This window comes from Magallana gigas, chromosome 10 (genome assembly GCF_963853765.1).
Source record: "Magallana gigas chromosome 10, xbMagGiga1.1, whole genome shotgun sequence".
Classification (NCBI taxonomy): Eukaryota; Metazoa; Mollusca; class Bivalvia; order Ostreida; family Ostreidae; genus Magallana; species Magallana gigas.
In genome coordinates, this window is record NC_088862.1 from 16,451,469 (window position 1) to 16,473,520 (window position 22,052).

Consider the following 22,052-nt stretch of genomic DNA (forward strand, 5'->3'; position numbering starts at 1 on the left):
TCAATCAACTGTCAGTTACCTTTCAAACACCTTTCCGTCACATGCCAGTTACCTTTTAGTAACCTGTCAGTTACCTTTCAAACACCTTTCAGTCACATGTCAGTTACCTTTTAGTAACCTGTCTGTTACCTATAAGTAACCTTTCAGTCACATGTCAGATACGTATCAGAAACCTTTCAGTCGTCTTTCGGTACCTGTCACTTTAAGTTACCTGTTTCAGTAACATCTTAAAAAATTCTTATTCCTTTTTTCAATTCATTTTATTGGTACAATATCATTAAAATGTGTAAACCTTGCTCCATTATCAATTGCCTTAACAAAGAGACAGTGTGTCTGTCTATATAAACTGTACTCCTCCACGCGTTTTACTGCTATTTTCAGCCTGCACTATTTCGCGGATTTTCACCTGAGAGCTCTGACAGGAAGAAATAAGCCAGTATGTCGTCATCTCACCCTTTCCCTGTTTCAAGAAAAAAATCAATTATATATTAAAGGGACCTAAACACGATTGCATATGAAAATTTTATTTTTGATTTTTATGTATATAATAGGTCTTTTTTTTTGTATTTTGAATGATTCACAAAATTTTGAATGCTAGAAGTCTTGTTACAAGCGAGAACCAGGGGGAAGAAGTTGTTGGTATGTAAACAAAGCTCGAGTCTTATATTTGTTTACAAATTATGCTAAGTACAGAAATTACAATTTTTTTGACAAAATAATTTGCGAAATTAAGATAAACCAAATCAATATGTTCATTAATAATGTTATCAACAAAAAAAGCAACATTAAATTTAATTTCATACCAATACAACACATATGTAAACAATAAAAGAACTCGAGCTTTGTTTACAAAACATAGAATTTGATTCTCTGTAACTTGCTTGTAACTCGATATTTGACTTTCAAATTTTGTCAAAGCATTAAAACATCCATATTGAAAATTCTAGACATAAAATTGAAAAAATAAAGTTTGAAAAATTTGAGCTCAAATCGTTTCCAAGTCCCTTTAAAAATACCCCTCATACTTTCTGAGTTTAAAAAAATTGGGTTTTTTTTCGCGAACATCTAACATTTAAAATGTGTGGGCTTATTGTATCGACAAGGAGAAAATAATACTTTGTTGAAAGCGGCGTGGAAAATTCTAGGTCGTATTTTTGGGGATAATTGCAGCTTTGCATGTAATTGGCTGAAAGACATAGATTACCTTGACCGTAACAACACCTCTAAGCACTGTCGTAAATATCCCTGTCTGTTTGATAAGCTTGTACGTGTCTGAGCTCAAATGAATACGTCCGCCTGTGAAAAGAGATCAAAGAAAGAGTTGATGAACCAAACTTCAGAGTATTGGTTCGATTGCCAGTTAGGACTTACGTTTACCCAACTTTGGATCGCTCGCGAGAATTTTGAAAAGGATCACGATAGCCTCGTTATCGCTAATGTTTTTCGCCGCGAGCCAGACATCAAAAGTCTCTGGTATTTCTATTCCAGACATTGTGGAATCATTAGAATTCTTAATGGCTAAATTTTCGTGGCATTCATGGATAGCCCTCTTCCGCGAATTCAAATCCTCCACAAAAGATTTTTGAAAGAAAACGTTTTCTTACTAAAACTGAAACCCGACGCATCCACAAAATTACATTCCCACAATTAAGCAAAAAACCCACAATCCACGAAAGGTGACTCCCATGAATTTAAATGATTCCATAGTAATCTACAATTTTGTCGCGAATCAATGTCGCCGCAAAATAAAGTTAATTTACAGGACCTTGATCTAACTGGTGAAGATTCTTCCAATATCCTTGATTTACTGAGGACATTCCTAAGAAATTGAGATTAATTAATTAATATTGAATACAATAAACCACGGTTATATCGAAGTCCCTGGGATGGGCAATATTACTTCGTTATAAGCGTAATTTGTTATATCCGTCAAGTTTACAACTTGTTATTAAGTCACGCGGAAATGAAATTCACTTCGCTGTAAGCGTCAATTCATTATAAGCGTATTCGCTATAACCTTGTTTTACTGTATATCCACATTCAGTGTATATTTTTCGTTTCGCCAATAAAGTACTCGTAGCAACCTGGAAATGTTATTACATATAACACTTTTTTGGTCACACGACATGTCCGTCTTTATGATAAATTGTTTTCCGATAGGTTGTACTAAGATCCCTCTGTAATATGGTCACAGGTCCCGCACCGTGGGTTTCTAAACTTAGTAACCATGTGTTTGTTTTCAAAATGGGAGGTGCACAATATTCGTATAAATATTAGGCTGACGTCTGCTGTTAATGAGTTTCACATCTTTGTAAATTTTCTTTCGTGGATTGGCCGTTAATGAGGGTGTTATTTAGTTGATGAATTATTGTAGTTATGTTCTGATTTTTTGGATTAAAGGTATGCATATATGGAATAATATCACTGGTTTTTTTCCCGATGTTTACTGCCTAATAATTCCGATCTATCGTATTTCTTGGCTTTACGAATTCAATCGCTGATGAGACCTTCGGGATAACATTGTTGTATATTCAATTTTATCTCAATTTTTTTTTTGATGAATGACTTCCGTAAATCAAACATAATGAAAGAATCGCCACTAATAATGTCGACGTCCTATAAATAATCTTGTTTTGCGACAACATTGATACGCGACCAAAGTGTAAATTTATAAATTACACATTGTCTTGATGGGATCATTATCCACGGACTTAGGAATACGTGAACCTGTGATGTTTATTTAACCCACGAAAAATGAATGCCCACGAATACTGAAACAACCGCAGTTAAGATTAACAATTATTCTCGCTTTCAAGTGATTAACTACATGTAGCGGTGAGATAAACTCACGCAATGACGTCGGCAGATAATAGAAAAATTAATTTGTTTTCGTAGGCATAATACTTTTTTGTTTAGTCTGTCCCTGGTGCTAATTATATTTCTTTGGACTTAAAATAGAATAATACATAGCGTTAAACTAATAAATATGATTTTTAGTATCGTGATATGTTAATATGTTTTTATTACAATATATCACCGAGAACTTAATTTGTTTTCTAAAGCAAAATCGGGTCCTAATGTACCATACCTATTCTGACCAAAGAAATAAATCCCGATTAGAAATTAATAAAACCTCATAAAAAGACAAAGAAATGAATTGGCTGAACCCTAAATGTGAATGGCATATATCGACCAGCTATCAAACCATGGACATTAACGCACTTTGATTTAAGGAGTTGTTTTCTTTAGGGTATATGCATTAGAAGTGGGTTTAAAAAGTAGCACGGGGCGAGAAAAAGAACTGTTTCCAGCGTTATTTTCGCTGAGTGTTCTTTTCGCCCTTCTACACTTGTGAAAATTTTCATTCCGTCTTAAATTCGAACTGACACAGTTGTGTAAAAGAGAGTGAAAAAACTCTGCCACTTTTCAGTTCACTCAGTCTTAAAACCACCCGCGAAAGGTGCGAAAGTAAAACAGTGGCAAATATTTCCCTGCATACAGTATTTATTAACGCAACAGTTGTTCGATTTCTGTGGTATTAACTTGTATATATACTGTACATAAACTTTTATTCGCTTGTAGGAATTTTTTAACGAGGTTCACTTTGTCATCACAAATATTTCTCGATGGCGACTAGTCCTTGTAGCATGGTTGTTATAACACAGGCGTCTGGATAAGACCAATGTTAAATATACATGCAAATTAAAATTTTGGAATTTCGGAATTTTCTTTTTCTTGCAAAAGAAAAGTACTGACCTTGACCTGTGGATTCCATTCTAGAGGCGGTGTTAACGGTGTCCCCAAAAAGGCAATACCGCGGCATCTTCCGGCCGACGATTCCTGCGACACAGGGACCTTGAAACAAAATGGTCAATAACACAATGACAGGTTAGTGTACAGCTGTGTGCTGTTGATCTTAAAAGAAATATGTGATGTTGGTTTCAATATCTTAATTAAATATCCATTGAAAGGAAAATATCATAGGAATCTTGCGAACGTTTCCCTAATTAAATAAAAAAAAAAACCCTTTCTTTGTATTATTCACATAAGTTTAGTTCAGTTAAAATATTGTGATTAAACACACCATTTTTAAAAACAAAATTTCTTCATTTGTTTCAATTTAAGGTCAAGTATTCGAGTTACATCATTATGAAGTGGAGACATAATGTAAACCATATTATAATTGCGTGCAAGAATTTTTTTACGAGATTCACGACAACCTTTTCGTCGCGAATATTTTTCGCTTCGACTTTGTCGTTGTTGTACGAGTGTTATATCAAAGTCCCGAAAAATTGTCATCGCGAACAAGTTTATCTCCGGTAAATGGCAAAATAAAATGGTCGCGAAAAATAGTTGGTTTACAGTATAATTAACTGTTCACCTGAATGAATGCCGATCCTTATCTTCACTTCTTCTTTTCTTTGGAATGACCCTGGAACACGATACTCTTTCATCAATTGTTGAAGGTCAAGGGCAAGATTGCAGATGTGGGATGCATGCGCATTTCCATTCAGAACCGGAACTCCACTGGCCACCATGTAAGCATCTCCAATGGTTTCCACTTTGTAGACGTCGTACTTTTCGATATGGTCATCGAACAGACTACAACACAAACACATCAGTACCGATCAGAGCCAACCTAGCACCAGAGTAGACCCCAACTATACCCCGGGTTTACTTTTGGCGTTTACTTGGGGTTTACTCTGGGTTCGTTTTTTTTTAAACATTTGCGTCCACTCAGGATTTACTTTTGATCCAATCGAGGTTTACCTTGGGTTTACTTGGGTTTTGCTTTTGGGGTCCACTTAACGCGCTGAATTAAGTAAGAAGTAGACCCGTCTTTTATCTTACCATCTTGCTGCCTGTAATTCCTGACCCATGTATATTCCGAATACACATGTAACGTCTGCTTTCAGGGGTCTACTTTTAATTGGGTTTACTCTCTGTGTTCTCTCTTGGTTTTCATTTGGTTTCCTCTAGGTCTGCTCTAGTAAACCCAGAATAATCCAAAGTAAACCGCGAAAGTAAACCTATGGTTTAGTTGGGGTAAAGTTGGGTCTGATCAATACTATAATATACTGTGGTACATTCCTCTCTTTGCACTTAATCACTTGGGGTTTGCCATTTGAAAACCAAAATTACCCTCCCCCCTTTTCCCTCCTCTTTCTACATCTTTGGACAACATTAAAATGTTCTTTGAAGCCGTTGTTCTAAACAGCAGTTTGTATATAAATGAAAGTCAGCTCATCTGTTTATCATAAGATTCTTGCATTTTGAAACCAAAAGAATAAAAACGAATAAATGTCGACATAGTTTTACTAAACCAGTTCAAATTATATGCTTGTTCACACAAGGAACATTGCTGATGACTCAAATCTATGAGTTGAAAGAGAACAGGACAAATGACCTTAACCATCAACATAAAATGATAATATGAAAATGTTTAATTAGCACGAATGAACATTTGGGTGGTATGAAAATTTAATATGTGGGAATCTCATTTAATTTCTTTTGTTTTGCCAATTTTCTGCAAAGTAGAATTACATTAAAACATTTTTGTTTTCTCTTTTTTTTTTATTTCAAAGCTATCCCACCTCAAAAAAGTAGAAATCGAGACGTACCCATATAAATCATTAAGCAAATCAATGATCTGCATCGGGGTACTTCTGGACCCCATCTCTGTGAAGTTGACAATGTCGCTGAACAAAATCGTCACTTCCTGGAAACACTCGGCTGTAACCTCGCCCGTTTCTTTCAGTGTGGTTGCTATGTTCCTGGGTAGCATCTGGAATAGTAGTTTCTCAGACAGTCGCTTCTCCACCAAAAGCTCACGGCTCTGAGATTTAATTGTCAGTGCGTGCTTGGCAATTTTAAACGTCAGTTTATCGATGCAGATGATGTACCACGTGGTCAGAACGAAACACAAAATGGTGGCGACGATCTGCACCGAGAGGTATAGATTGAAATCATACGCTGCCTGAGACTTCCGTTTGAGCATCTTGGTAGTTAGGATTTCCGACTGCCGTTGTTTCACACCGAAAGCAAAATCGATGAATTTTGTAATGTTTTTAAACCACAGCAATCCTAATGACAATCGATCTTCTTTTGACAAAGACACGCAGTGCTTTCTAAATAAATCATCCCAAGCCGAGTTCTTGACTTCGTTCAGGTATTCCTCGGTGCTTTGCTCTTGTTTTGAGAATGCATCCTTCATCAGACTGCTGTAAGAAGTAAAAACTATCTTGTACGCAACAGCCTGACCCGAAAGGAACATATAATTCTGAAGCGTCTTGGTATCGAAGTCGCAAGTCGCGTACTGGAAAGCTATTCGAGCACGCAAGAGTCCAATAATATCTGTCCATCTTAAAATAGACGAGAACGCAACGATGTCAACAAAGTAGTTTTGATCTTTGGAAATATTTATGTCTCCGAACATAGAATTCATCAATATATTATTCAAATCCGTATAGAAGTTTAAATGATCTTCGACAAGAACGGAATCATTGCCTATCCTTTCTCGCGCGAAGTACACGCTTTCTCTGAGCATTAACATGGTGTATGGAGTCCCATTCATGTCGACAGTATTACCATGCTCTTGCACATCAACAAAGGCCAAGTCCGTATTTTCTCTCGCAGCAAACATTGCGTCCGATGCTTGACTTCTGTTTCCGTTGGCGCTCAGAAACGTGGCCGAAATACCCCTTTCTCGTTGTAACATCTGAATTAAATTCGCTAACTTCTTAGCGCTCGTGACTTCCGTAATTGCGCTAACAGTCGATTTTTTAACTTCAGAAGCCTTCAGGAGACTGTTAGTAGTAAGATACAGAAGAGCTAGGACTGGAATTAGAATTATCAAAATCATTTTCCAGTATTTTAATACCCTGTGGAATGAGGATTCTCTGGCGTTGTTCCGGACAATTTCCTGAAAATCCCGCAAGGACTCATGGGATAGGTACGAGCCCATGGACTTTGTTTCGTCCAGGGAATCCGGATAAATAACGTTACTCCTCATTGTTGCTTCAGTTTTGATTTTTTTTTTCAGAACCTGTGAGAGAAAAATCAACAATATAGCACTGTTTTTCCTACCGTTGAAAGAAAGCCGAATTGTTTTAGCCACATTTTGATTATATGTTGATCACCTTAGAAAAATCAGTTCTGTACAGAGATAAAGTAAAACGTCCAAATTTTAACGCTATATTCATCTTGATTTAATAATAATGTATGGCTTCAACAATCAAAAATAGGTTTTATAAGGTAGATCTGAATGCTACTTAGTTGTCCAGCCAGCTTCCTTGACAGACTGAATTCTACATATATATATACCACTCTAAATATTAATATTTCTAAAACTCAGAGATCAATTTTCTCAAATAGAAAGCAATTTTCTGTTCATCTATATAAGTTGTTGGTCCTCTTTAGATGTTTTTCTTTGATAAGGAAATAGAGCTAAGTAAACTAACAAAACAGACGTGTATAGAATATGCACATTCATCTGATGTATTTTTGATTAAAGGAGTCTTGGCAGGTCAACAAATATACTAGAAACTATCAGATCTACCTAAAATTTTAAGACATCATTTATTTAACTATAAACTATTATCTACAAAAGAAAAAGTCCATACATTTACACTTGTAAATTTGGATACTTTCCTCTATGTTTATATAACTCTTTCTCTAAAGGAGATCGATACAGTCTAAAAATGGTAAAAACCATCGCGTCCTCCCAATCCTTTCCATCTCCAGCCGTTCGCTTGTCACAAACAATGACTTTGGATATTAATTATATTTTACACAGAGTCATTTTAAGAGTACAACACAATTATAAAAGATTTTTGTTCATCGTATGACAAGTAATTATAATGGGAGATATCATTAAAGGAAAGAAGCATGCAGGTTCAATTATCATACGCGTAAATATGAGGATTATTGCACTGGCGATCTATTGTACACCTGAGGTGTAGTAAATTACATGTAACATTAGTTATATTTTATTACAACGGTTCTCATTTGATAAAGAGTAATATTCAAGAGCTATGAACGTTAATATGTGTCTATATAAGGGTTAGTTCTTATAATTATCCACAGTGTGGGGTATTTCGTTGTTTTTGCCCCATGGCGAATTGAGAGAATTACGCGTCAAGAAAATGTATATGTAATTTCAGAGTCTTTTCTAATAATCATTCACAGCGTGGGTATTTTGGTGTTTTTGTCCAATGATGAATAGATAAAATTACACTGTACGCATCTTGATAGTGTATATCATTTTTCTCCTTTTTTTTTTAAGAGGAAGCTGGATGATCCACAAATTGATCATCATATCTACCTAAAATTTTAAGATATGATTTGTTTAGCTATTGACTATTATTTTATGAAGAAAAATTCCATATATTTGAGGGCGGTAATATGGTTGATTTCAAGATGATTTTTGATTTAAAGATATCAATACTGTTTAAAAAATGGCCACAACCATCGAAGTAAAATCACAGTATTACTGTAATCACTCAAATATGGTGGCGGAATTTCGAACGTAACATTTATAAGGAGTGATTAGGGATTAGAAATAAATATTTGAAATATTTGAAAAAAAAAATTACCTGCACAATTTAAAAACAAACAATTTTCTAATTCCAGATGAAATTGATAAGTAGAATAGTTTATCAATTTGTCCTTTCCGATAGATAGTTAGAAAGCGCCCACTGTAAATGAAATCACCGAAAACATTCTAAATGAAAATGGAACGGTTCAAAAATATTTATAATCTTTATACATGTATGAACACTGCGCCAGATAATTAATTATCGTGCTTAATTAAATGCAAGGTGGCAATTTTGCACCCGGGTAATGGTCAACTGTCATGAGGGACATTGATCTTTATGAAATTATTTCCAACTGGAAACTTTCTCATGGGAAAAGTGAATTGATTTTAAGAATTTTCAACCAAAATTCGAATACTTCTTTTAATAATTCTAATACCCGAAGGATTGGAACAAACCTTCCATCAAAGTTCCGATCTGAAGTCGCAGAGGGGTTCGAAATTTGAAAACAAAGCGATTGATTGAATGTTGAGTTAGAGTCTACTTACTAGGCATTTTCAGGGGAAACTCTCGCAGAATCTGATTCAAGAGCATAAGGATTTTCTCCGACATCATAGAGGAAAGCAATTTTAACTTCGAAGTTCTTTTTACGGAACAAAACTGACAGATAAGCACAGAGAGTTAAATTTGACCGTGATCCTTGAATGGGCCTAAACACGAAAGGTCTGTGATATTGCGTTTGCAATTTTGATGCAGGTGTGTAATAAAGTCAGAAATGAATTTTAACTGAATTAACTCCTTTGAAAAATTGCGATTGTAATTTTCAAGAACGCCTCGTTACGATGTCGATACATAAACATTATTCTGTTTACAGGCCTAACGCGTGTTATCTAAAATGAATCATTTATCCCCCCCAAATTAATGTAAATGAATGAATAAAACTTCGTATAACAAAATACAGATACGATTATTTTTTCATGCCTAAATCATGTTTTCATTACGATATCTAATAAGGTGTGTTTCAGATCTAGAACAAGTTCAAGTCGGTGAGTTTGAGCACATGGAAAAAGTAGTGACCTAGATTATTCATGCGCTACTTTGACCTCTTGACCCATAACGATGTTATGCAGGAATAACAGCGGATTGCGCAAATAGTGTTATATATATATGGGAAAACATTTGCAAGTGTAAATATTTGCACATAAACCCTTTTCATAAAGAATTATTTCCCCTTTATGAAAAAAAGAAGAAAATTTCATCTTTTTTCTTCAAAATAAGAGCAGTAAATGAGCCCTATTTATTTCAGATCATAAAAAAAAGATTTAATAAACCAATTTTCTAAATTATTTTATTTTACAATAACTAAAAAAATCATCTAGACTTGCTCAAATCTTTTAAAAATTTATAATTTAAGTGTTCTCTTTAATACTTTCAATGATGCCAGTCATAAACGCTTGAAAACATGAGAGCAAAATTTGAAATTTGTGTGAATTTTGCAGTAAAGTTAAAAAAAAACATGAGCAAGTTTTATATTATTAATAATGCGCCGCCCATACAGTATGTTAATCAATTAGACAAAAATAAACATTTTGAAAATTCCTCAGGTGGAGTATTTTTTTCATCATACCTTCAAAATGATGCCAAGATAACCAGTATCAAATCATTAATTAGTTAAGTACAGAATAGGGTCGCTTTTTATATTGAACACCTTAATTGAATTCTGCTGCCAAATATACAATCTTTACATTCTCATTATCTTCTGAGACGGGAAAAGGTACTTATACAAACTATAATCCTTAAATACTAATTAATTACATTCTTACCTGGTAAATCTCACTGCTCTACTACAAGTCCTTACCGTGAATCCGCTAGAATGTGGTATTATAGGACTTAGTCTTCACGGTGGTATTTTTTTTTTTCATTTTCCCATCTGTGATGAATTCATCGATTTTTTGCATGTCGCTAGTTTTGAAAAAGATCTTCTTATGTCCGGTCTAATCAGCGTATGTAGATACTGTATATATATGCATGTAGGTAGAATGAGATCTGATATGTAATAATCACTCCCCCATTTTTAAAGGTTTGTGATAAATTAAATTCAAACAATATGAAGAGTAACTTGCGTTAACTTGGCATTTGAGAGAGAGAGAGAAAAAAAAGAGAGAGAGAGAGAGAGAGAAAAAAAGAGAGAGAGAGAGAGAGAGAGAGAGAGAGAGAGAGAGAGAGAGAGAGAGAGAGAGAGAGAGAGAGAGAGAGACTAATACTCAAACATGTATCTGTCAAGTTAAAATCTCCCACAGTCGATTCTTTGTACATTTATTACTATTAAGGTACATCCATGTTTTGTTGATTTATCATTATTGAATGAAAAGATTATGTTGCAATGTTTATCAAACATTTATTTTTGACATCATAAAACTCAAATTAAGCTTTTTTTTCATTGTTTGAATACATCTGTATAAAAATTTACGTACATGTACAGGTATAATCTTATAAATATTGTTATAGATTATACAAAAAAACCCCAAAAAGAAAAAAGAAATGTGTATCTTCAACAACCAATGAACGAATAATGAATGAATATATATAAATGTATAAAAATAAATAACCAAACGAACAAAAGGTTATCATTTAAAATATAGTAGTATAGATGACCCTAAAATCCCGCCCCTCAGTTGAAGGGGCATGGTCACGATTTTGGTTAAAAATTGTTTGTCCGATTTTAATATTAACAATGCTTCAGAAAGGCATTTTAATAGGCAACCGAAATTTGATTGTCATTTGTTGAGTTATAAGCGAGTTACAGAGCTTGAAATTCTTCGCTATGTAAACAAAGCGTTTGTTTACATTTTGAACGTTGAAGTAATAATTTCAGTTTTAATCCCAAAACGAATGTTTAAACGTTAAGACTGTTTATCAATGCTTAAAACAAATAAAAAGACAAATAGCTGGAAAAAGGATTTTTACTGGTATATTGAACCTATGTAAATAAAAACAGGGCACGAGCCTTGTTTACATGACAAAGAATTGTGAGCCCTGTATCTTGCTTATAACTCTACGAATGACTCTCAAATTTTATTTGATCATTAGAAATGCATTTCCAAAGCATTGTAAATAATGAAATCATAAAAATAGAATTTGATCAAAATCGTGACCATGCCCCTTTAAGTTGTCGATATTAATGTGGATTAAAGTACATTATAATTAAAATACTTTCACCGGACTAGAGTTTTCAAATTAACATTATCTAACAACAAAAAAATACGTTTTAAAAATTTTTGGCAAGGTAAAAATATTAAAATCTCACGCGGGATTCAAACTCATGACTTACAGATCAGTAGTGAACCATCTAACCCACTGCGCTACGCTGTCAGATGAAAATTTTGGGAAAGAAACTACCTTAAAATCAATGTTATCTTGATTTTATTTTTTATTTCGATAAATATAATACGTCCCGTACGACCTTAAAATTACAAAAATGAAAAAAAAATGCACAGTTCAATTTGGCGAAATTCTATCAACAGAATAAAATCAAAGCTATCTTTTTGGTTTCTGATCATGCTGCTAATCTGTAAAGTCGAGAGAAGTTTTTTTTTCTTCGATACTGGTTTTTATTAAATTTTCACTCAGCCGATATCTTTGTTTTCAAGTACGGTTTTATCAAATGTCTTGCTTTTCTATAGAAGCAAAAAAAAAAAAAAAAAAAAAAAGAACTCAAGATAAAAGGACGCGGTGATACTAATACAAGTTTATGGGTTGAATATTATTTCAAACCAGCTGCTACTCTCTGAACACTGAATTTACCCCAACTTCATATCAGTGACGGATCAAAGGAAGTAAGTTATCAATAAAAACACACGTTACATAATAAACACGTGACATAATTCTAGGAACAATGAAGAAAAATTGAAATTGAAAAACAAAAATTTATAACATATGATAAATAAATGATTCATTATTGGCGAAGGATGTGTAGTCTTGTAAGCAAATATTTACATCCCCTCGATTTTTTTTACGGAAATCTGTAGAAACTGACAGGACTGAAATCTAATTTGTCCTGTTCGAACCAGATTATCGATCGGTCGAAATCTTTACTAATCTAAAAAGTAAAACGTTTTTACCTGCATTGTCACTACCTTCATTTCCCGCCTGAACATGATGAATCGCCAAATAAAGCAATTTATTGTTTTAAAAACGTGCTTAGTTCTAGTTTTAGCAAGACTTTGTCCTTTGAAAAGTCATATTTTAGAGTTAGGTTAATATCGATTTATGTACTGAAATGTATTCGGATGACATCGGGAACCCATCAATAAAAAGACTTATCTTGAAAGTAAGAAGATTAACGTGATCAGTTTATGACGTAATAAGCAAGAAAATTAACGTAATAAGTTTATGACGTAATAAGCAAGAAAATTAATGTAATAAGTTTCCATGATTAGCTCTGTAATCTTTAAATCATAACTTTTTATAGCATTATATTGATTTTCACACTAGTAAATGAGTGGCATCAAGATATCTCGGTTATATAAAAAAAACCTGGAATTTCCCGTGACATAAAAAAATATGCCCGAGTTTCAAAGTAATCAGTTGTATTAGCAGTTACATAAGCGGTCTTGCCGAACGAGCGAATCGATGTAACGGAAAAGAGCATCGTATTGAAAAGCAAAATGGCACCCAAGGACTCTCATTGATATTTGGGTACCTTGGAGTAATTAGAGCAATCTGTCGTTTGATTTAAAAGATAGTTTTTAAAAAGCTCTTATCTACAGTTTACATGTCATGATTTGCAATCAATTCAAGTAATCTGAACATTAGACTTGAGTTGATTTGCAAGCATTCTACCGATAGTTTATTGAGTTTGGTTACAGATTTTGATGTTTTATGTTTTACAGAATCTCACTTAGACTCATGCATTACAGACCAAAATTTGCTTATTGATGGTTTTAATACAATTTTTCGCAAAGACAGGAACAGTTTTGGTGGTGGCATTATCATATATGTATCAAACTCATTACGAGTGAAAAGACGTACTGATCTAGAACCAACAAACATTGAGTGTATATGGATTAAAATAAGTGACCCTACCTGCAATATTTTGCTTTGTTGTACATATCGGCCCCCAAATAGCGATAATACCTTTTGGAGAAATTTATCCTGGTCCACGGAAAAAGCATCTGATGATTCTGATAAAATTATTTTAGTTTGTGATCTAAATGTTGATTTTCTAAATATCCCACACACTCACTCAGTCCTTGATTTACTCTCTAGCCACTTTTTAGAAAACACAATCACCGAACCGACAAGAGTCACACAAAACACGAGCACACTCATCGACCCAATTTTAGTAACACGTGACATCCCAGTTTTTGAGTCGGGTGTATTAAACGTGGATCATTCCGTTGGTGACCACAAAGCTACATATGTTTGTGTCAAAACTAATTTAAATCTTAACTGCGCTTACAAGCGCAAAGTTTGGCTGTATAAAAATGCTGATTTTGACAAACTTAATTCTCTTATTACCAATACCGACTGGGAAACATTAATAATGAGGACCGATAATGTACATAATGCTACGGTTAATTTTTCACATACATCTTTTTCTCATAATAGGGAATCCATTCCAGAAAAATTAATAACTATACGACCAAAGGATAAACCATGGTTCGACTCAGCTTTACGTAAAGAAATAAGTTTACGAAATCGTTTAAGGAAAATTGCAATGAAATCAAATAACGCTCTAGATATGCAAAAGTTTAAAAAATCACGCCATAAAGTAAACAATATGAAAAAGTATGCCATTAATAGTTACTATAATAATTTGGAACTCAGCTTATTAGATTCAAGTAAGAATAATCCAAAACTCTATTGGAGATTATTAAAGAACGTTTTTAATATTAAAATGTCTACTGAAATTCCTCCATTGCAATTTACCTTGAAAACGGGTGAACAATCGATAGCTTATTTCAATGCAGAAAAGGCTGAAGTTCTGAACGATTATTTTTCTTCTATTTCATTTTTAGATGACAATGAAGCTAAATTACCCAAATTTCACTCTGTATGCAATAATGTTATCTCTTATATATGTATTTCAGAACAAGAAGTTATAGATATTGTATCAATTCTTCAAGTTAACAAGGCCGTGGGGCCAGATAATATAAGTCATAAAATGTTAAAAGGTACTATGTATACTATTGCTAAACCCTTATTTATATTATTTAATCGCTCTTTAAGAGATTGTACGTTTCCAAGCTCCTGGAAAATATCCCATGTTCTTCCTATATATAAGAAAGGTGATTCATCTCAAATGTCAAATTATAGACCTGTTTCTTTGTTAAGTTGTGTATCAAAGATAATGGAGCGAATTATTTTCAAACATGTGTACAATTATTTTCATGACAATAATCTTTTTTATAAATATCAAGCTGGACTTTTTTACCTAGCCACTCAACTGTTTACCAGCTTATAGAAACATATGATCATATTTTAAAAGCAATTGATCAAGGCCAATCATGTTGCATGATATTTTGTGACTTGTCAAAAGCGTTTGACCGCGTCTGGCATAAAGGTTTATTGTTTAAACTCCATACTTATGGTATCACAGGGAATCTGTTTAAATGGTTTAATAGTTATCTTGTTAATAGAAAGCAAAAGGTTATGTATCGAGAAGTGTTGTCGTCAACAAAGCCTGCGAATGCCGGAGTGCATCAAGGCTCTATCCTTGGGCCATTGTTATTCCTTATTTATGTAAATGATATAGCAGATAATATGTTAACATTCTGTAGACTTTTTGCAGATGATAATAGTTTTCAACATGCTGCAATCAATGTACAAGATATAGAATTTAATCTAAATCAAGATCTTTTAAATCTGGAAATTTGGTCTAATAAATGGCTTTTGAGCTTCAATCCTTCAAAAACCAAAGCAGTTCATTTTAATATTAAAAAAAATACTGTAAATCCCTTGTTAAAATTTCAAGATCGTGATTTGGAATTCGTGTCTTCTCACAAACATTTAGGTGTTATTTTTTTCTGAGGATCTTTCATGGACAGTTTATATCAACTCTATTATAGCAAATGCTCAAAAGAAATTGGGACTAAACTCATGGCTAAATCGGGCGTGGATGTGTCTCGTGGCTTCGGGATCGCCATGTAGAAAATTCCTTCGGTGAGTATTCGTTCAGCTAACTTGTACCTGTGAGGGAAGACTCACGGCACAGTAAAGAAAAAACCCAGGACACATTCAATGGCTTCCTCGAATAGCCCGCCCCACAAAGGCGATGTTTCCACGTGCTCAGTTTGCTTTGAACGATACAAAAACCCTCGATACCTGCCGTGCCTTCATTCTTTTTGTCACTCCTGCTTGGAATCTTACATAGTGTCTACGTGCGTTGCTAAGGAAGCCCCTGTTGGATTCCGGTGCCCACTTTGTAGAGAGTTTGTAGCTGCCCCCGGCACGTTTAGCTCACCAGAAAAATGGGCCAAGCAACTGCCACTGAACGAGTCTTTGATCACGTATCTAAAAAGCGAAAAGCCTTCGGAGGACCATGAAACGTGCGAAGCGTGCAGAAGGACGCAAGAGGACCAACCGGCCTCGTTTTGGTGCAAATCGTGCATGGAATCTCTGTGCGATATGTGTACGAAATATCACCGGAAGAACATGATGACGCAAGATCACAAGCTCGTGCAACTCAGCGAAATAAAACTGTCTGGGTCGGCCATGATTGCCGAGAACGTGTGCACGAAACATAAAGGGGAGATAATGAAGATGTTTTGTGCCGACCACAAGGAGGCGTGCTGTACAACGTGTGTGAGCTTTGAACACAGGAAATGCAACAATGTCGACAGCATCGATAAGTGCCTTACTGAGCTTCAAGAGGGGAAACAGATGGAGCGGTTATTGAGGGAGATCGACAAGCTATCGCTCAAACTGAACAACATAGCGAGAGAAGAAGACGAGAATGTTTCACAGATAGATCGGCAATCAAGCGAACTTATCCAGTCGGCTGAGAAACTGCTACAAGAAACGCAAGCTCATCTCGAGGAACTGAAACAAATTTATCTGCGGGAATTGTCGAAGATCATGAAAGACAGAAAAGGGAAAGTGAACTCTTCTCTGGAAGCCATTAGCGAAAAGAAACACTATGTTGAACATTGCAAACAGCTGCTTTCTCAGGTAAAAGACAGTGGCTCAGATATCGCCTACGTTTGTAAGTTTTACGAAGTGAAGCACAAAATTGACGAAATAAAGAAGACCTATGTCAATAAAGTGTCATTCGATATCCAAGGGAAATTATCATCCAAAATCAAAGAACTGAAAAGCATTTCCAAGCTTTCCGAGCTCTCTGTATTCCAGAAGTCTTGTTCCATGGAGTTTGGGTTTGACGTGAAATCGGCGCGCATGACTTTGGAATCTGAATTCACCATCGAGAACAGTTGGATTTACGGGGGATGTTTTCTTCCGAGCGGGGGGATTCTGCTGGCGGATTATCCAAACTTCCGATTTATTTACCTGGACTGCGTCGGAAAATCGATTCTTCAGGGAAAACTTGTCGGACCAAAACCAAGGGACATAATCGTATCAGGATCAGACATATTGATCGCGCTTGAGGGCCTAAACGCCTTACAAAAAGTCGCCATGGGAAAATTCAGCCTTGGATCCACCATACCAACCGGCGAGTCTTGCTTGGGGATAGCAAAATTCCAAGAATACCTTTACGTTACACGGCCAACATCTATCATCAAACTAGACAAACAGGGTAATATTCTGAAAACCTATCCCACCCGGAAGTGGACCTACTCAGTGACCGTGACCGGAAGTGGAGACATCGTGCACTGCCATTACGGCGGAAATTCCGTCACTGCCATGCGCGATGACGGTCAGACACTCTGGGTATACAAACACCCGCAACTGATTGGCCCAGTAAGCGTGACTGTGGATTTCTTGGATAACATATACGTGGCGGGAGAACAATCCAACAATATCCACATCCTGTCAGGCAAAGGGAAGCTACTCCGAATTCTTTCCGACGTCCCCAAGCCGTTCTGTATGAGATTTAAGGAGGGTAGTCTCTCATTTCTTGTGGTTACGAACGGCAATTGCGTAAAGGTGTACAATCTGAAAACTGACTAAAAAAAAAACATCGCTGAAAATTATACCGAAAATATAACCCCCTAACGGAAGCGTGGATTGTGAAAGTGCTATGCTTATAGATTTACCTGTAAAGTTCATTTGACAATTATCTAAGGATTGAAATTTGTATAAACGTGTTTATGTTAACTTTATTAAATCACTTTGAAACTTTTTCTTTGCTATTATTTTTATTGCCAACACAATGAGGTATCTTAACTGACACGCTGCTTTGCGAATTTTTTCAATTTTCATTTGATCGAAGCAATATGTTGTCACAGTTGGGACGTAAATAGTTGTTTAAGAAGAAAATTTGCAATAATATTTAGACTGTAAATATTTTGAAGTACAATTAACTAATATTCTAAACGAAATAGAACTAAGTTCGATATTAAGCAAAACTCATTCACGTGAATTTAAAAAAAGATTTTCACGTGGGTATTTTAATAGTATACTTATTAGTGTATACCATACATAATTATGATTAAGTAGCAATAACATTAAGTTTATCAAAACGGGGGTACCAAGGTTATACATAAGTTCATGCGTGCACCCCAAAACTAAAATTTGTATTGTATAATTATACCCCGCCTCAAACAAAATTATCACTGACCCCTATCCCCTTCAAATAATTTGGATGCGCTTACAGTCTTTTTGTTTAATATAATGATAACTGGAAACTTAAATGACGAAATAGGAACAATATTGTAAAATAGAATGAGCTGTTTTGTATTAATATAAGAAAGATAACTCTAAAAGAGACGTGAGAAAAACTATTCTATCCTTTTATCAAGCGTAGGGCAGGAGAGAGGACAATTATGGTTCTTTTGGATATGAAAATTTACAACAATCAAATCTCAACCAATGTGTTTTTAAACTGTATGATAACTTACATTGTAGTCTTTACTCATTTTCTTAGAGATATAAAAATCATAAAAACGAAAAAAAAATCACTTAAAATATTTCAAAACGTGTCAACTAGTTTGTAAAAAAATTCCACATACAGTCTATCAAATTATTCTATTGAATTGGGATAGAATAATTTTCTCTAAAATTTCAGTATTCTCATGTAATTTAAATTTCCAATTCTTTTAAAATAGTTGTACATTGCAGTCATACGAAAATACAAAAGTTAGATCCCCTCCCAAAAGCTTTTGACCTCCCCCATCCGCGCGTGCCAGCTATTTACATTTGATTTAAATTTGCTGCGCAATAAATTCGTTCGGAGATGTAAATTAATGTTTCCTTTTCAATGGTGTAAGGACCTCTGAATACGCGAGAATCAGCTTCTTTCTGTACATTCACGCATGGGTCAGTATTGGTGTTTTTTTATTATGATGATTTTCATAAAGGTATAACATTCCTATTTCCCACTAAATCCATTTGTGAATTTACGTTGTATATATGTGATAGTACATACAAGAAGAATGTCGCACATATGAATGATCTAGAAAACTCTTTGAATTGACCAGTTTAAAAATATCGATTTTTAACGAACATTAAAATGCAATTTATAAATCCCTTCAATGTAATCATAAATAAAGAGAGATAACTCTATCGGAGATTAATGACTACCGTTCCATTATTTAATAATTGTCCAATCAAAAAACAATTTCTGTCAGATACTGCTGAATTATTTTCAATTAAGTACATGAAAACAGTTTTAAAGCAATTTTTAATTTACCAGTGAAACAAAATTTTATTATTTGATTGTGCAGGTGATAAAGTTGATCACATGCAAACATTCGAGCATCAATGCCTCATATCACGTGATATTTGTTAAATACGTGAGAAATTATTCATTTCCATCTTACTTTTAAGTCTCAACATATGTACATGAAAACGTAATTGTAGATCGGATCCTTTAATGTTCCATATTACACATATCCATGTTGATATCTGTACATTTTATATCAGAAAATTTTTGGATCATTTTTTGACGAATTTTGGGTTAATTTTTGGATAAAACATCCTGATTTATAGTTTTCTTTTTTAAAACTTCATTGAATTTTTACGATAATGTGAAAGAGACTTTATCAAAACATTTAGTACTCTTTTTATTTTTTAATGCTATAATATATTGGACTCATTAAAAATCTAATTCTTTTGAAAGAAATTTTAGAAATATTCGTGTAGTATTAAAATGTCATGTGATTACATTTTTATTCTATCACGTGATTTTATGCATTTCGGATCTTGCCATTTTAAATTGATAAATGAGCAAAAGAAGGAATTATATAAAAATGTCTTATGTCACCGATTTTCTACATTTATTACCGTTTGTAAAACTCATAAAACAGAGAGATTTGTCATATGCAGCGAGCCAATCGGCTGCGACCTTTCAATCAATTCGAAGACCATCCTCACATCGCTCATTTAACAAATCTCCATGATAACGATTTTTTTTCTGATGTATTCATTCACCGCCTAAAACATTATTTACCTCAGTAAAACTACTGAACATGTACACATATAATTTATTTTATTTCAACTTTATATTTCTCGCGGGTTTTATATTCATTTTGATTTTCTAAATGAAGATCTTCATTAAAATGTGCCAATAAAAAGGGGACTGTTATATATGTATTGTATTCTCATTGCCTCAAATAAGACAAATATCAACTTTAATAAAAAATATTGATCACGATTTCCAGTAAATTTGATAGGGTTCAATTAATATCACTATGAAATACTGTCTCTGGCCGTACATGCGGGTATGAGCGTAGGAAGCGGCCTCAGAATTGGCATTAAAAAAACCACAACCCGCTGAAGCGATTTATGATTATCGATAACCCGTATGAACCACTAAAGGAAAGCGTTTTGCTGTTGCAATTTACATCAATATAATGGATATATGCCGAAAACAGTTTCATACGAAAAAAAAAGTTTCGAGGCCCGTTATCAATGGCCGAGAACTCTCCGATATTTTTTTTTTCATACAGAACTTTTTTGTTTGTTTGATTTACCCGACACAGTCCGATTTTGAAGGATATCAGTACTGTAACCACTGGTAACGGTCTGATATTAAGAAGCTCACTAATATCTGACTGTCACAGGTACATGTAAAGTTTAAAGACTTCTGGAACAAAGGAATGACATCACAATAGTTTTTAACTCAAAATATCTGTTTAATCATCAATATAAAGTGAGTAATAAATAGGTAATTTGCATGGATGTATCGTTTTGGAATGATGCGTTTCTTAGAAGGAATAGCTAAATCTTCTATATATATATGGAAGTTTATTACTTAATCGTTTGAAAGTATGACGTCAGTCTGTTCTACCATGATGTTGTTAAAACAAGGACCAATGAATTACCTAATAAACCTGGGGCAGTATAGTTATGTTTTACAGTGTCAAAAAAGATTCATTCCCCATAAACCAAAACCATGCTTATTTACTTGTTATTCTTGGTATTTCAACTCGCATTTTTTTTTTCAAATATATGTGTTAAAATCTGCTCACATTCGATATCATCAACCGAAGTCTCGACATATAATCTGTGTCAGTCTAACTGATATACAATGACAGAATGTGATTACTGTCTTCCTTGGAAGACGGTATAAAGAGTTGAAATAATTTACAGTCTCCGGATTGTGCACTTCCTTTCCTTTGTGATTGGTTGAAAATACATGATGTGAAAATTTACATTTATTTCATTGGTTGACATACTGTTCGGCGCAAGGGAGATAATTTTCGGATGATCTTTTTCACGTACGACTTAACAAATTTCGTAGATTTCAAATCTTAAAAAGTGAAAAAACGAAAAAGCAAAACAAATTGCTATAAATGAAATTCAGCCTTTGGTTTTCAGGTCCAACTAGTTGAAAGTAACATTCTATAATATCCATTGAAATTATTTGTTTTTCTTTTAGAATTGTTTATTCAAATATTTATACAAAAATGAAAAAAAAAATGATGCGGTATGCCTAATATCGGTAAAGATATTTGCACCCTAGATAGATAAATGCAGTGGTATTACTTTGATTTTATCAAAATAATACGAGTCTACGACCCTACCTAAGATCTCTTTCACCCTATAGTCGATCTCAACTTACAAGCTCGGGTACGCAGTTCTCAATTTTAGACACGCAGGCTTAAACGACACATGACACAAAAATGTTTGGATAAATCAACTCACCATGCTATGAAGAGGAAGGTGACATTTATATAAAAAAGAGTTAAACTGTCTTTGATAACTAAGTGCTATTTAGGGTTTGTTCTAAAGACGGTAAGCTTTTTAAAAAAAGCTAAACTTATGTTGTATAGCAGTTTTCACAACTGATCATAAAATTAGTTTTTGTATGTCGTCACTGAACTAACCGACCCCGAGGGAAAAAATTTAAATAAACATGTAATTCAACAGTTTGCGTACAATTATGCCGTTTGCATA

At 34.2% G+C, this 22,052-nt stretch overlaps 2 protein-coding genes across 2 annotated transcripts; one reads left to right on the forward strand and one right to left on the reverse strand.

Annotated features, from left to right (window-relative positions):
* Positions 1-251: 251 nt before the first annotated feature.
* Positions 252-12,786, reverse strand: LOC105317877 (receptor-type guanylate cyclase gcy-7). Its single transcript, XM_066073825.1, has 7 exons — positions 12,656-12,786; positions 10,358-10,548; positions 5,622-7,045; positions 4,382-4,602; positions 3,757-3,855; positions 1,205-1,296; positions 252-460 (listed from the first exon to the last, which is right to left on the reverse strand). Exons 3-7 carry the CDS (start codon positions 7,010-7,012, stop codon positions 338-340), a joined length of 1,926 nt encoding a protein of 641 aa, XP_065929897.1. The 5' UTR covers positions 7,013-7,045; positions 10,358-10,548; positions 12,656-12,786; the 3' UTR covers positions 252-337.
* A 2,905-nt stretch (positions 12,787-15,691) lies between these two features.
* Positions 15,692-17,836, forward strand: LOC117686453 (tripartite motif-containing protein 59-like). Its single transcript, XM_034461322.2, has one exon. The coding sequence runs from the start codon at positions 15,777-15,779 to the stop codon at positions 17,661-17,663; it is 1,887 nt and encodes a 628-aa protein (XP_034317213.2). The 5' UTR covers positions 15,692-15,776; the 3' UTR covers positions 17,664-17,836.
* Positions 17,837-22,052: the final 4,216 nt, after the last annotated feature.

What these genes read in the sequence shown, in the direction of transcription:
- LOC117686453 (XM_034461322.2), top strand. Translation starts at nt 15,777, where the DNA reads ATGGCTTCCTCGAATAGCCCGCCCCACAAAGGCGATGTTTCCACGTGC.
- LOC105317877 (XM_066073825.1), bottom strand. Translation starts at nt 7,012, where the DNA reads ATGAGGAGTAACGTTATTTATCCGGATTCCCTGGACGAAACAAAGTCC. An exon ending in TTGCTTAATGATTTATATGG is followed by an intron (nt 4,603 to 5,621) that starts GTACGTCTCGAT and finishes TTTGTGTTGTAG; the next exon opens with TCTGTTCGATGACCATATCG. An exon ending in AATGGAATCCACAGGTCAAG is followed by an intron (nt 1,297 to 3,756) that starts GTCAGTACTTTT and finishes CTCTTTTCACAG; the next exon opens with GCGGACGTATTCATTTGAGC.